This window comes from Canis lupus, chromosome 18 (genome assembly GCF_011100685.1).
Source record: "Canis lupus familiaris isolate Mischka breed German Shepherd chromosome 18, alternate assembly UU_Cfam_GSD_1.0, whole genome shotgun sequence".
Classification (NCBI taxonomy): domain Eukaryota; kingdom Metazoa; phylum Chordata; class Mammalia; order Carnivora; family Canidae; genus Canis; species Canis lupus.
Window position 1 is genome coordinate 11,009,873 of NC_049239.1, and position 16,572 is coordinate 11,026,444.

At 40.3% G+C, this 16,572-nt stretch overlaps 1 protein-coding gene across 2 annotated transcripts in view; it reads left to right on the forward strand.

Moving 5' to 3' along the window:
• The window catches only part of VPS41 (VPS41 subunit of HOPS complex), a 167,783-nt gene that overhangs the window by 110,507 nt on the left and 40,704 nt on the right, over positions 1-16,572 (forward strand). For both annotated transcript variants that reach the window (XM_038562670.1, XM_038562671.1), the window contains exons 11-14: positions 6,879-6,976; positions 10,751-10,880; positions 12,311-12,426; positions 13,990-14,046. In XM_038562670.1, coding sequence (XP_038418598.1) covers positions 6,879-6,976; positions 10,751-10,880; positions 12,311-12,426; positions 13,990-14,046 — 401 coding nt within the window. The remainder of the gene's footprint in view (positions 1-6,878; positions 6,977-10,750; positions 10,881-12,310; positions 12,427-13,989; positions 14,047-16,572) is intronic.

Here is a 16,572-nt window from a genome sequence, read left to right on the forward strand (position 1 = left end):
GCTTGCTCCTAAGTGAATACATAATTGGTCCTATTTACAAGGTGCTTGAGAAATTCTTGTTCATTTGCTTTTTTACAAATCTTAGGGGCCCAAATCTATAGCAGATTATTTTAGTTAGCTCTAGTGAAGGGACCAGATCCTCCGGGTCACATCTAATGGGCATTTTGAATCCAACAAAGATAAAATGGGCCAGAACTAAAGAAGCAGTGCAGGCTTCTACGGGCTTCAGTGCTGTTTGGTCTTGTAGCACAGCAGATTTAAGAGAAGGGCCGGGCACCCTGGCTGCTGCAGCAGAACCACTGCACAATTGTTAAAGCCTTAGCTTGATTCCCACTGGCTGTAGCACACTTCTCACCTGTGCATATCTGGGTGACTGCTGTCTGGGAAAAGGAAGACTTCAAATTCCCACTTGTGCTACCTTCTATGTTGGTGACTTTAGTTAAGTAACCTAACTTCTCTGAGCTTCAGTGCCCCGCCCCGAAAGAAGTAGAGGGTTGTTATGGTATGCACAGGATTCCACATACTCCCTCTCGCATAGGAAATGTTGGTTAATGAGAGCTGTTACTAACACTACCATCGTAGTCAGTTACTCAGTGAGAGAGAAAAACTAGTTTAACAACAGTCAGAAGACTAAAATACTGTCGTACGTGAAATCAACCGAACGAGAATTGGGGGGAAGGTATAAATAAGCTTCGATTGAGTTATCCTGAGGAGACTAATATATTTCATAACTGTATTTTTCAGTAAAATGTATCTGTAAACCTATATGATACAAGTGCAAGTGGTAATCAAGAATATTGATTTAAATATCATTACTTAAGGATCCGAATACGCTGATAAGAAGTGAAATAAACTGCTTGTGAATTATTTGGAGAATGGTCTTTGTATTCAGACCTAAAATCTTGATTTTTGTCTTGTACAATTTAATACACGTTTTAAGATACTTTTTTAGATGAAAATATTTTAATGAACATATAATGAAATGTTTTATTATTAGAAACACCATACCCACCCTTGAGAAGCTTACAGTCATGATTATTGCTGTTTTCATCCTTATCTCAATCCCCCTAAAAATAAATTATCCTGGTTTGGTACTGTGTCTTGCTTCATTTCTGTTTTTGCATAGCCTGTGGTATTTTAATTATTATTATTAGCTTCTAGACTTAAAATCTTTTAGTCAAACAGGGTTTTATCATTCTGATACTTCTGAAAGAATGTCTTATGCCCAATTAGTACTCAGCTATTCTTAAGTAGTATATTAAGTAGTTGATAACCCTCAAAGATGTAAGACTCATGGTATAAGAGAGTTCTTGTTAATTTCTTTTGGCAATCATTCTGAAATTGATAGTGAGTATGCAGTGGACAGCCCAACGGTACCTATGTGTTTGTGACTCTAAACCTGACCACATTGCCCCTGCTGCTGGAAAGTTGGTGTGTCTCACTGATAACGTTAACATTTTGTGCTTGAAGGATTCTCAGAAGATGGTGGTAGTGGTAGCATAATTTTCCAGTCTGCCCAATGCATCACCTAAAAATGGAATAACTAGATCATACAACCAGGGACTCACTGACAGCATTTACAAAACAAGTAAATGACAGAGTAGCCCTGAAAACCTCAGATACAAGTGAGTGGAAAAAAACACCAGTAGCCACAAGACCCACTGTGGTGTCAGTGTCTGTGTGAGAGACAATAGAGGGGAGCATGGAGGCATATGGTGAATTTGAGATGAGAACTCCCAAACAGCAGATGGGTGTTCCCTGGAGAAGACCACCGGCTGCTCAGTGGGTGGGGGGCTGCACTTAGGTGGGGGGCTCAGCCCAGCAGCCTCTGTGAACTCTTAGCAGTTGAGTACCTCGTGCTGTGTGTTGAGGCTGGAAGAGAATAAAACCTGAATAGGAGAGGAACTATAGAGACAAAAGAGAAGGGGCAGTGCCAAGAAGTCTCAAAAAGCAAGAGGCCAGGTTTTTAGTACTAAATGAAAACAGTGTAAGAGGGAACTCTGCTAAGTTTGAAGAGCTGTCCCAGTCCCCACCTCTTTCTAAGAGCTCAGGGACCATGATGTCACCCACGGACCAGGACCAGGAAGGTACCAGGAAAGTACCAAGGTCAAATCCCATACTGAGGTTTAAGTGAAAGTAAATAAGGAGAAGAATAACATTGTTGGCAATGAAAGCAAGAAACCAGAAAGAAACACCCAGAACAAGCTGTAAGACATTTTTTTTTTAAGAAATAGCAAGACAAAAAAAAAAAAAAAAGAGCAAGACATTCAGAACTAAAAAAATCTCTGATGACAGAACTCAAATATTTATAAGTAATAGGACAATTTAAAAAAAATCACAAAGCAATAAGAAAAAAAGATTTGGAATGAAATGATAAATACTGAAGACTGGCAAAGATGATTCAACCTACAAGTACCAGTCCCTAAAGAAAAGAACAAAACGAAGCAAAGGAATGGAGCAGATACCAAAAAATGTAATTCAAGAAAAATTTCCTGAAACTATAAAGAAACAAAACTCAAAGCTATAAATCAAAAGCATACCCCTGTGTATCTGAAAAGAGTGGCCCATGATGAGCACCATCAAGATATATTTGAGTGAAATTACTGGACTTTCAAGACAAACACTCTGTTGGGCATCTCGATCTGCGCTGCCCACTACCGTAGCCGCTAGCCACTTGTTGTGCTTGAAAAGTGGCAGGTGCAGATGGAGCTGCGCTGCACACAGGACTCTGAAGACTTAGTATGGAAATAAGAAGTAAATTGTCTTGTTAATTTATGTTGTCACATGTTGGAATGGAAACATTTTAGATACGTTGCACTAAATAAATAAATTTTTAGAAGTTTATCTCTTTTTAGTCTTTAATGTGGCTAGTAGAAGATTTAACATTGCATACGCCAGTTGTCTTTTTTGGCTTGCGTAATACTCTGTTGGACAGTGCAGATCTAGAACTCTAAGCTCCCTTCTGCATCAGGGTCCCCATTCTGCATCTAAAGGACTTCCCCGGCCGCCCAGGTGGCTCAGCGGTTTAGCGCTGCCTTCAGCCCAGGGCCTGATCCTGGAGACCTGGGGTCGAGTCCCACGTCGCGCTCCCTACATGGAGCCGGCTTCTCTCTCTCTCTCTCTCTCTCTCTCTCTCTCTCTCTCTCTCATCATGAATAAATAAATAGAATCTTAAAAAAAAAAAAAAAGGACCTCCCTGAATAGAATTTTCTTGTGAATAGTCTTTTTGAAACTTTCTCTCAGTATGCTTGGACTCTTTCTTTTTTCCTTGAATTCTTTTTTCTTCTTGCATTTCAAGGAATGCTTCTCCCCCAGAATAAGCCAGAGCACAGCACCACTTGCGTCTGTGGAGGCAGAAAGCGGTGCCTGAGTTCTGACCAACACCCCCTTGTCTGGTCCTTCCTACTCAAGAGTGAGCACAGCACCTCCGTAGGACCAGAGCCATCACTGCACTCTAGATCTCATCCTGAAGTATAGCTACTGTCTTGGGTTCCCTCTGGACACATCCCTCTCTAGCTTTTATCGTATTTTTTTTTTTTTTTTAGGGCTCTCCAACTGAATTTGTCTTTGTTTTCCTTATGATTTATTGTTTCCAGATAATCAGCTTAAAGATGAGCTGCTGTGGTAATAGACGTATAAATTATCTGTATTTAAACTAGTTCTCCTTTAGGGAAAAACAGGTGATCTTCATTAAAATGATTAAATCATTGATATGTGGAAAAGAATAGGATCTCGGGGAAAATAAGTTAACCAAAACTTTCATTGGTCCATTGAAAATTTGGAATAGCCCAGTAATTACTTGAAGGTATTTCAAGTATTACAAAAATCATCCCATTAACTTTTACATCATTTATGTATGTCCTTCAGGAGAATAAACACTGCCATTCCACATTTCCTTCTCTTGACATTAAACTTGACACTAGTTTTACATGGAACATCTTTTCTTCATAAGTAGCATCTTTCCAGTTAGTTTATAATTTAGCCACTTCACATTATCTCCCTAAATTATTACTAATTCTCAATAAAGTCTAGTAAGATCTAGTGCTTAACAAAAACATTTATTATAGTATCTGGAATTCAGAAAAATAGCTGTGTGGTTCTGCACATTTTCCTTTGTTTTCTTTAAGAGCACATTAGATTTCCTATCTTTCTTATTAGAGAACAGGAAATTTTCTGTCTTATTAATGGAAGCTATTGTGGACTGGGAGATAAGTATGTAGAACAGGGAAGATTTGGAAAGAATTATTTTCTAGCTTCATTGTTCTGTTTCTTTCAGCTCATTCATAAAAACCAAGGCTTGATGTGTATTTGGTTACATGTAGGAGAGACACTGTTACTCCTTGTCAGTGTGAACCCAGGCAGCATATTTGGCATCCTGAATGGGGAGAGTGCCTTGTTCACCCACCACTGGCTAGATGATGTTTTCCCTGTGGTGCCTAGTAGACAAGCACATCAAAGCTTCCTTGTAATTCCCATGAGTCTGTGGCATCTCTGGTTGATTGACTGGTTGATCGATCGATTGAACTGTATGTGTAACATTTCAATGATGAAATGTTATTTAGTGAAATAGAACTCAAGACCATTTCTACCAAACTGGGTTTAACCACCTCAGGAGTGACGACAGTCAAAACCTCTGGTTAATGTGCCTGTATGCTTTCTAGAATGTAAAAGTGCCACCACCTCTTTGATCACTGGCCCCATACTGTTCTGTAGCATCTGGACATTCCACCCCTCCCCATCCCTACCTTACCCCCTCCCCCTGTGTACACACAGCCATGGGAGCTTCTCTAGAGCCTTCAGTGCCTGGCCACACTGTATGTGCTCATCTGTACGTGTGGTTGTGGTGCAGGTGGTGTTCTGCATATGCAACTTCCTGTGAACATTTATCACATTAATGTTTTACCAAAAGTATTTTTAAGTGCCCGGATAAAAATGTTCAGTTCAGGCCCACAAAGATTGAGGAAAAGTGTTAGTGACAGTGGACTGGTCCCAGTTAAGCTGGGACCAGAGCACCTGCCTTTGGAGTTCCATTCTTTGGTTCTTCATAGGCCACTGTGACCACTTATGTGATCTAACCAAGGACAAAGCATAATACATATTACCTTTTTAATATATATGTTACTATTTAGTAATTTTTTCGTTCAACTTAAGTTTCGTTTCAGTGAGAGAATTAAATTGTGAGAACAGTTGTACAAAGAGTTGACGTTAAAAATGTTAAAAAAAACAAGTGACGGATTTCCAGGGAAAGTGGAGAAGATGCAGAAGAAAAATTCAGTAGCCCCTCGTTTCATCTGTGTTAGGGATTTTATTTCTACTCTGATTCCTTTATTTTATAGATGGGAAAAGTTATACCTGCAGAAGATAAATGACTTCCCTGAGTTTGATTTAGTGGAAATTATAATCCAGGCTTCCTGACTCTATGTTAAATATTGTTTCTTCTTTTCTTTTTTTAAGATTTTATTTATTTGAGAAAGAGCATGAGTTGGGGGTTGGGGTGGGGATGTGGGAGAGGCAGAGGGAGAAGCAGACTCCCAGCTCAGCAGGAAGCCCAGTGCAGGACTGGACCCCAGGACCCGGGGATCATGACCGAGCTGAAGGCAAACACTCAGCCAACTGAGCCACGTAATATTGTTTCTGCTATGCTACAGTGACGTACCCTGGTTTGGAGAAAAGAGCGGTTTCATCATAGAATTTAACTGAATCTGGGATGCCTGAGTGGCTCGGTTGGTTAGGCGTCCAACTCTTGATTTTGGCTCAGGTCATGATCTCAGGGTCCTGAGATCAAGCTCCATGTTGGACTCCACACTCAGCATAGAGTCTGCTTGAGGTTCTTTCACCTGGCTCTCCTTCCACCTTTGCTCCTCCCACAAGTCATGCTTGCTTGCTCTCAAATAAATTAAATCTTTAAAAAAGAGAGAAAAGAACTCAACTGAAGCTGAAGATGAAGCTAATACCACTAACTGTGGAGAATGTCTGAGCCAGGCAACTCTTAGAAAATGTGGTGGGTCCAAATGAGAGTCTGCTTCCAAATCTGTAAGTACAGTGCATGACTCCTGGAAGAGTCTCTGCCACCACCACTACTGTATCAGCTAGCTTTGCTGTATAGTAAACCACCCCCAAACTTAGTTGCTTAAAGCAAAAATCATTTATTATAAATATTTTATAGTAGCTAATTATTAGAATCATACTATTAACAATATTTGTACTTCTGCCACTGAGCTTTCTATTGGGTCTGTGAACTCTATTATAATTAAATCCATATACTTCTTAAGTGATGCCCTAGTTTAAAATTTTAAATGTCTTTAAAAAAGAAAGAATTTCCTTATTTTCTTTAATCTTTATTTCACTTAGGAAATAGTGGTCTTTAATCACAATGTGATCTGTATTAACACAACTTTTTTCTTTTTTTTTTTTTTTTTTGCTTCTGAGTCGTCAAATTAAATATTATTTTTTAAAAGCATAATATTTCATAATTACAAATAGCGTTCCTTGTGAACTCTGGACTACTGTAATGCCCTAATTATAAAAAACCTAAACTCAGGCATTTTTTTTTTTAATTATTGTCATTAGTATTACATTGAATTTTACGGATTTAAAAGTGTCTTCATGGGATTTAACTGTGTCGTTTTTAAACTAGCTGGTCACAGTGTCACGTCTGACTGTGACAGGTTTGCTTTTGTTGGTGATAGAAAATTTCTAGTTCCCAGATATCCTTTTCTGGCCTTTCATTATTGTCAAAGAAGTGTGTTTATCCACGCCCCCTTTACGTTCGATTTCTAGAGTAAATCCACCCTGCATTTGTAGTCCATGTGTCCTTTCCTTGATGGGCTGCTTTTTGCTCCTGTTAACACTTACTCTTGTGTCCCTTCTGTTTGCAGTGTCTCAGTTTGAAACTGAATTCTACATTAGTGGACTTGCACCTCTCTGTGACCAGCTGGTTGTTCTTTCCTATGTGAAGGAGGTTTCAGAAAAAACGGTAATTTTTTTTTGTAGCCCCAATACAGAGGGAAATGTGGGTTCATTATTTAGCACGATAGCCAGATCAGGTTGCCCATGAAAGGGATGTGCTGTAGTCGAGGCACAACTTCTGACCTATAAAATAAGGTCAGCAACGATTATGTATTTACCTTTCAGAAGCCCCACTCGTTGCCTGCCTTTGTTCCTTTGGCCGAGCCCAGAGGAGTCATTTTTTTCTCTCTTTTTTCCACCTCTTGGTATTTTCGTCGAAAGGAATGAAGGATTTCTTTTGCTGAAGGGCGAAGAAACTAAGCTGACACTGTGCATTAGCAGAAATGACAGCAGCAAAGTTGATCTTCCGCAACAACAGGCGCCCCTGTGGTCACAGGGAATTATGGAGAGGGCACTTCATTATTTCCTGTGGTCCAGACAGATTTGCTTACTTCCCAATGGCCGACTGATTTAGAGCAGCTTGATTTTTTTAGCTTTGAAATAGGTTGCAGTGAAGTCTCAGTTATCAATGGAAATGAGGGTATGAAATGCATGGCCAATAGAAAGCAGCAGAGAGAATCCAGATCTCGTTATCTGTGACTCTGGAGGGAAGCCTGTCTGTGTGATCTAGTGGAGACACTCGGTCTTCCTTCGCAGCCTAGATGGGCCCCATTCTCAGCCTGGCTTCACTATTAGAGTCCAGGGGTTCTGTTGGGAAGGGGGGGCAGGAGTGGGTGGCTTCAAGGCATAAACCAAGGAGAGCTTATTGTAGAGGATTTTCTCTTAGATGCTGTATATAAAAGAAATTGCAAATTGATTGTCTAGGCCATTACAGTAAGTAGGCTCTCCTTGTCTGTATCCTCTCCTTTTTTCCCCCTTTTCAATTGGCTTGGAATAAAATGGGAGGGGGGAAACCCTGGGAGCCCCGGTTTTGAAGTGGTAGCTGCTCTGAAGCATTTCTCTGAGCAAGCACGTGCAGTGGGAAGTCATCACTATAGTAACCTGAAGCTCTGGGCGCCCATGTTGCTAGGCAATGGGATGCTGTCGACTTTAAGTGAATCCTCCCAGTGACTAAAATCAATAGGGCTGGCTTCTAGCCCTGTTGCAGGACATCACTTTATTATTTTATTTATTTTTTTGAAAAGAAAGAAAAGCAGTGGCTCCTGAGGGAGTAAATACAGTGCTTTCTGATGAAGAAGGTGGGGCAGATTGAGATTGTGATTGAAAGACAGAGGAAAGAAGCAATAAAATGAAAAAAGGGAAAGCCTCATAAGCAACCGAACCAAAAAAGAAAGGAAGCAGGGAAACCTTTGATAATAAACAAGACTATCACAAAGGAGTAAAGACCAAAGAAAGGCCAACCTCACAGAGCACATTAGAAAATGGAATTGAGAAGAAAAGAAAATGGAGTATTTTCAGAGGAAGAAGTGGGAGGGTCTCAGAGATGATTCACGAATATGTGTGCTGACACATGCAGCTATTTTCTGATGCCAAAGTACACCTTAGATTATTAAACATGGAGTAAACTGATAAAATTAAGACAAAAGGAGAAAAGCAAAAGCGGGTTCAAACCTCTCCCCTCTTTTTTTCTTTTCATACAGAAGAGACAGTGTAACCACAACATTAAACCAAACCTGTCTTTATATCATGCCTCTCCTCCCCCAGAACATTCTCCCTTAGACCTGTCACATACGTGCATGTGTCTGCATGGTTGCTATCACGGTCACACACTCCTCTGTGTTGCCCAATTTTTATGAACCTTATTCTGTTCTCTCTCCATGTGGCTATGTATTCTCCTATCATTATCATTTATAGTGGTTGTGAACTATTTCATCTAGATTTATTAAGCTGTCCCCTAGTGTTTGTTTCTCTTTGATTCATTGGTAAAGCATATGTGCATCCAGAGTCACGCTAAGCATTAGGGATTAGAGACCCAGCAAGACCAAATTCTCACCCTTAGCAGGGCTGCTTGACCAATGAGCAGAGGTTGTAAAGTAATAAGATGACTCACATCACTGACAGTTTTCTTATGCATTTCAAGGAGCGGTTTATGTGACCCAAGCAAGGCGGTTTTCTTTTAATATTATTTGCTTTAAATATCTTTTCTATTCTTGCTATTCCAATTTTGCTATATTTTTGGTCACTGTCCACAGCAGTTCATTTTTAAAATATTCAAATCTTTCCATTTTTCCCCATTGTTTCAAAATTGAGACATTTTTCATTTTTCCACAGATGGGAAAAATTATACTGTATATTCACTATTTTTCCCCCTTCTACTGGTTGATTTTTTTTTTTTTATAGTTGCTGTTTTATTTTTGGAATGTTTTGAAACGTGTGTGAGATGCAAAGCTAATGTAGTTACCCCTCAGTTGACCTAACAAAATGGATCTGGGTACTCTTTGAGGCCTACCATGTTCCTCAGGGAACCTGGGGTGTTGGGGAAGCACCAACTTGTCTCACGCTGCACCCCTTCATCATCTGGGTTCTCAGCACCCGTGTCACATGGCCCCAAGTCTTCCTTTGGAAAACACTCAAGTGTGTATCTTACACCTGTGTGTTGAAAGCTCAAAAACAAACTTTTAAAGTAAAACAAACTTGACTTCAAGTCTCAGATTCACGTAAGTCCACAGGTGGCAGCCTTACTATTGACTTCTGTGACTTCAACCTCAGCTGAGTTTTTGATCCCTGGATCCTTCACATGTGAGATTTGGAGCAGTCCTACTCACTGAAGGGTCATTTAAGAGCTTGGCAAGAGGGATCCCTGGGTGGTGCAGCAGTTTAGTGCCTGCCTTTGGCCCAGGGCGCGATCCTGGAGATCCGGGATCGAATCCCACGTCGGGCTCCTGGTGCATGGAGCCTGCTTCTCCCTCTGCCTGTGTCTCTGCCTCTCTCTCTCTGTGTGACTATCATAAATAAATAAAAATTTAAAAAAAAAAAAAAAAAAAAAAAGCTTGGCAAGAGCAGTCCTCGTCTTATCCCCTTCTGGGTTATGGAACTCCATTGGCCCTAGGAAGACTTCTTTACCCCTTCTTTCCCGACCTAAAACTGCACTGTTCAACACTATGGTCACTAACCATATGTGGCTATCTAAGTTTTAATTAATGAAAATGAAATAAAATTAAACACTCGGGGTCTTGGTGGCTCTAACCCCTAGTGACTCTTGCCTGTCACGCTGGGCAACACCCGTGATTGTGTTCTAGATGAAGCTCTTCAGTCTGTGTGGCTTTTCAGCATCACCAGTAAGTTCACCAGTAGTGGCAGTGGTTTAGCAGTTTGTAACATTTTTCCTCTTTCTCACGTTGGTGAGGAAGAGATTTAAGCCGGGTTGTGGAAGTGGGTGGTGGCCATACCATTGGAGCTGAGTGGCGGACAGCTGCAGGGACACAGCAGCACCTGTCCTGTTGATGTCACACAAAAAGGTCAGGAAATAACGTGCTATGATGAGGCTGTCTGTGCAGGTTAGGTTAGAAGGGCTTACATCTTCCAAAATTATGAAGCCAATGCATGCATGTATGCATGCACTTATTTATTTATTTATTCATTCATTCATTGATTCACTTACAAGAGACAGCGAGAGGCAGAGACATAGGCAGAGGGAGAAACAGGCTCCATGCAGAGAGCCCAATGTGGGACTTGCTCCTGGGACCCTGGGATCACACCCTGAGCCAAAGGCAGACACTCAACCACTGAGCCGTCCAGGCATCCTGAAGCCAATGCATTTAATGACTGACTAGAATGAATTTGTACAGTTTCTAGAAATGTAATGAGAACATGCCTGTTCCTTCTCTTTCCTCCCACCCAGGAAAGAGAATACTGTGCCAGGCCACGACTAGATATCATCCAGCCGCTCTCTGAAACTTGTGAAGAGATCTCTTCTGACGCTCTGACAGTGAGAGGCTTTCAGGAGAATGAGTGCAGAGATTATCATTTAGGTGAGAGACCAAAGCTCTGGCTCATATTATTTCTTATACTTGTGGTTTTTTTCCCTTTTATGCAATTAGCATTACCAGGAATTTAAGTTGAGGTTCTGCAAGGGTCATAGAGAATACCTGGGCACATGTCTTGTGTCAAAGCTGAGGGCATGAGGCCCAGACATATTACAGAACTAGCTTGAGTTCCCACAGCAGAAGGGTAGGGTAGGCATGGGGCCAGGACTCAGGTGAGTAGGCTCTGTGGTCTTTGTTCTTACATTTTGTATGGTGTCCTAATTAGTGTGACATTTACATGGATGCTGGGCAGCATGGTTCTGTGGTTGCCATATGACTCCCAGCTTCATAGATCTGCAAAGTGTGCTCTGGGATGGCAGAGAAGTCGTCTTTCTATTTGGGACCAAATCCCCAGAGCCTGGAAGGGAGCCTGGTAAGTACTAGGTGTTCGCTGAATATTTGCAGAGTGGGTGAGTGAATGCACTGGTCGCTGCTTAGAAATAAAGGATGAACTACTGATGTTTAGTCATGCCAGGGCATCTGTGCTAGTGTCCTCATATCCTTTAAAAATACATTGATCAAAGCGGAAGAGCCTAAGCTTTTTTTTTTTTTTTTCTTTTTTTTTTTTTAAGAAATTCTTTCCCACTTCATAAACCAATTGACATATTTTCAGAATATTTCGGTTCTCAATCTGGCCAAAGACAATGAAGAAATATTCTATAGAGTTGGAGCTTTCTTTTATATGGCCCCTAATCAACTGAGGAATGCGAGTGTATATTCTGGACTTGGCAAAAAGCAAATGTGATCCACAACTGGAAGGATCCAAGCTAGGGTTTTTGCTCAGAGCAAACTCTGCTGCACACTTGGAAACCCTTCAGAACAGGTTGTATAATTGAATTCTGCAGGAAACCCTCACGAACGGCATTGTGCATAACATGCCGAAATGATAGATTATGTCCCCAAGGCTTGGGGCATCTGTCATTTATGCTGTAAACGGCCTTGACCTTGATGAGGAGGAAACATTTATTGCCAACTATGGAGTGTAATTGTTCTGTAAAAGTAGAACAGTGCTGTAAGTGGCCATAAATTAAGTGTATATACAGAAGATGAATTCTGATACACAGCAGACTTAGAAAATCTTGATCACCTTCTCAGTCGAAGTCACAATGTTAATGTGTTAAATACAGAATTATAAACCTACATTAATTTTTTTACTTTTTTATGGTATTCCTTCCTTCCCTTCCTTTTTTCTTTCAAATAATTTTACTTGTAAATATTTTTTAAAGCACTCACACCTTCAACCAGAGCCAAACATACTTGCTCCAAAGGTGGGCAAGTTTCCTGTTTCCTCTGGAGTTGGCTTCCCTAACCAAGTCTCTGAAACTATAGCCAGGGTTTCTGCAGCTTATGCTGTTCCTTTCTTCCCTCACCTATAGAGTACTCTGAAGGGGAATCGCTCTTTTACATCGTGAGTCCAAGAGACATCGTAGTAGCCAAGGAACGAGACCAAGATGACCACATCGACTGGCTCCTTGAAAAGAAGAAATACGAGGTGGTTTTGATTTTCCTTTCCTAAAAGTATTGACACTTCTGTAACATGGAGAGGATAAAAGGTTTCTGTAATAAGTCTTTGTGTAGGTGAATTAGAGTGCTCTAAACGAAAAATATGTAGTAGGCTAATAACTTTCCAATACTCTTTTCAGAAATTAAGAGGGGAAAAGATTACAAGGAGGTTAACTGGCTTTACTGTTCAGTGGAGGAAGACGTGGTGGTAGAAGGAGTGGGGTGGGTTAGATCCAGCCTGTCCAAGTGTTTATTTTGTGGCTTCTCAAGGAAAATAAAGTGGAGCTAGTATTTCAGAATTGTCTCCTATATTCTGGTGGTGCCATTCATTTGTGCTAATTTCATATGTAAAGTTAAGCTGTGACATTATTATTCACTGAGGATGGTTTGGACTACTTTTCTGATGGAATAATGTCCACTTCGTTGAGTCTTAAATCAGACTGATTTGAATAGAAAAATGTCCCATGATGAGCTTTTCTTTTTTAAAAACGAAAACCTTCCTGACTTTAAAAGAAGAAAAGGCAATATTATGTCCATTTGGTGAGAGAAACTCTCTGGATCGGCTTATATGCTAATTAGCTAAAAACAAACAAAAAATACTCCAACATATAAGTGGAGCTAAAAACAAACAAAAAATACTCCACTTATATGTTGCTTTAAGTTTGTGACTGCCTGAAAGGATTGGGGGAAAAATGTTTTTCATATATAAACTGGAGTCTAGGTATTGATACAAAAAGTTTATATTTCAATTATTACCATATATTGCTTTAGATCCAGTAGTCCCTTAAATAATTCTTTATGGTTTTTAAGATTGATTTTATGTATTAATGTATGTATGTATGTATGTATGTATATATTTGAGGGTGGGAGGAGGGAGAGGGACAAGCAGACTCTACACTGAGCCCTGATGGGAGGCTCGACCTCATGACCCTGAGGTCCTGACTTGAGCCAAAACCAAGAATCAGACACTTAACCAACTGAGTCACCCAGGTGCCCCAATAACTTTTATGTTTTAAACATTTCTGTTAAAGTAATAATTACGAACTTTCCAAAATAAAAGTAAAATCAGGGATTTTTAAAATCTTAGTTGCAAATACACCTAAATGTATTTGCATATAGTACATATAGCTTAATTTTTGTATTTTATAGAAGAAACGTACCCCTTTGTCAATGTATGTCATGCAGATTTAGAATGACACATGAATTTTTTTTTTGTAGTTGGAACCAAAGAAATTTTGTTGTGTTTTGATTTGTGCCTGAAATGTGATTCCAATATCCTAATGTGGAAATGCATTCAAATGGAAATAAGAGAAGTCTTCATTTTGGTTGACTGCTTTTGTTGGAGTTTGAATGCAGTGAGGTTCATTCAACCATAACATTAAAAATGCCTGTGCTTGAGGCAAAAGCCATGGGAAAATGGGGCTTTATTTATGTAGTCCAGAACTTAAAAACATAATAAATATAGTGTTTATAACATCAATATCTTCCCCATTCTCTCTTATTTTCCCTCCCTTCTTTTCTGACTCCTTTTACCATGCTTCTGTAAATACAGGAAGCTTTGATGGCAGCCGAAATCAGCCAGAAGAACATTAAAAGACATAAGATTCTAGTAAGTATGTAATTTTACTATTTGAAGCATAATTTTACCTTTCAATAAGTTATAATGAGGCTGAAAGTAACTTGAGAAGAACAGCTCTTTCCTACCTTTTTGAGATTTTATTTCAGACTAATTCTCTAACCTGCCAGGTCAAAATATCTCATTTTATTGAATCCATTTCTGCTTGTAAACAAGAGACTTGAACACCTTCTAGGAGACAGTTTCAGGTAATTTGGAACCTGGATTGTGAAACGCACTTTAACTACAAAGCTTTCCAGTTATGTGTGGGGAAGTCTCTTTAAGTCATAGGTAAAATCACATTATTACAAAATTTATCAAAAGTAGTTTCATAAAACCAGATTGCTTCAGTGTCTGCATAGTCACAGAGTCATTTGTGTTGTGGAAACTAATCTAGGACCTCATATACATTTTCATTACATTTTGGACTCTGGAAAAAGCCCATTTCTTTGCTAACTGTGACAATGGATGTGCAGATGGAAAGCCAGAGAGAGTGTGAAGGGACCAGCGAGTCCAGCACCCTTGTTGAGAGATGAAAACTCTTTTATGGCTATTTGGGGTTGTAGCACAAATTCCTTCTGCCTATACTTTCCTCACCTTAAGCTTCTCTCAAACACCTTGTAAAAGCCTAATGCCTTGAGAGTGTACACATAAAAGAACTCAGGAACCCAAAGGAGGAGAGAGAACCAGATCATCTTTTTTTCCCTCCATTCAAAATTGTGGAGCGTAAATAAGGATTGTCTAGAAATGGAGAGGACATTCTGCCCAACAGAATAGTATACGTGACAGTGCAGAGAAGTGACACCATGTGGCCTGCTTGGTTATGTGGGGCATTTACAGAGTGTATATATGGGTAGCAAGAGCCAGATTCTGAAGGGCCATATATAATTAGGAGCTTGGCTTCATCTTGAAACCTCTACAGTTTATGCTTTCAGTACCTCACCAAATGTGCCTGTTAGAAAGATTCTCTGATGGAGAAAGGGGCCAGAGGATAGCCAGCTGAAATGGAGATCAATCAAGAATGGCTTCCTTCTTGGTAGGGAGGTGAAAGGATCAGTAAGAATGGAGAAGTGAAGACAAATGGAGGATACATCCAACCAGACTCTGCAGATTATGGTGGTTGGCTCCTCATGCATATGAGAGCAAGAAATCTAGCCTGACTTCCAGTCTTTGGTCTTGGGCTTCTGGTGGATGGTCTTGCCATTCCCTAAGAGAAAGAGAGAGAGAGACCATGCCAGGGAGAACGGGATGGAGGAATGTGGGTAGATTAATACTGGTTTTGATACATTGGGTTTGGGCCAACTCTGGGACATCCTAGTGGAGCACAGCGAAGAGATCTGGACTCAGAAAGATTCCAGAGATTTGTCCGCAAACAGGTGGAATGCATGAGTTTGAACCAATCCACACACAAGAGTAGGCATCTAGCCTCAGAAAACAGAGAACTTGAATGGAACCATTGGAAATGCCCACGTTTGAGGAATGACATGTCCAAAACAGTTTTGGAACGGCAGGGGAAGGGGAGCAGGGAGAGGAGAGCATTTCAGGGTAAGCAAACTGAAGTAGTTGAGGTGAGCAGGCCAAAGGTAAGATAAACTCAGCTAGTTGGTTGTCCGTTGGGTTTGGTAATACAGAAATGACTAGTGAATTTTCTCTGTATTATTCATTCCCAATGTGCTGTAAGGAGTGATAAGTGAGGAGATGATGGATGATGAAGTAGGGTTGCATGTTGACCATCAGGCTGGCTGTGAAGTGAAAGAGAGTAGACTGTGGCTGGAGCCACGTGGTCATAAAGAGGTCCTTGGTGATGGGGAGTATTTTGTGTGAGAGAGACACAGAACATGCTTACACAAAGGGAAGAGAGAAAACTAAGGTTGAGGAAAGAAGGACAGAGAAAGAGGATGAGTGGTGGAATAAGTTCCACAGTGGGGTGGGGGCCTGGCATGAGGACAAAGGTTGGAGATGGGCTCTGCAAAGGAGATGTTCTCTTCTCTAACCCTGGACAGAGAGACTTCAGAGATACTGTAATGTGTAGTCTGTTTGCAGAAAACTAAAGTTAGGCACCCTTTTTTTTACTCGTTAGTTTATACAGATTTGAAATAGGATTTCCTACATAGTCATTAGAGTAAAAATGTAACGAACTATGAACTATTAGTATTTTCCTGCAGCCTTGAAATTGCCAGCAGTCCTGTACATTAAGTTACACAGAGACTTTTTTTTTTTCCCCCTCCTAACACAGTGTAATTTCCTACCAGGCAGAGAGAGACATGGGCTCCTGCCATTTCCGCTGTACAGGAGGAAATCTCACACCTTTTTTGTATATAAACTAGAATGTAAAATCCAAGTTTTGTTACATAAGATAAATTTAAGCTTCTCATGAAGATGCTTTTAGTTGGAAATAATATTTCACAGGAGGAGTCTTGGGGAGATCAAACAAGAGCTCTCGTGTCTTTGGTGTAACGCGGTCCACCTGATCCTTTCAGAGCGGAGGTGGCGTCAGCGAATGGATATTACACAGAAGCC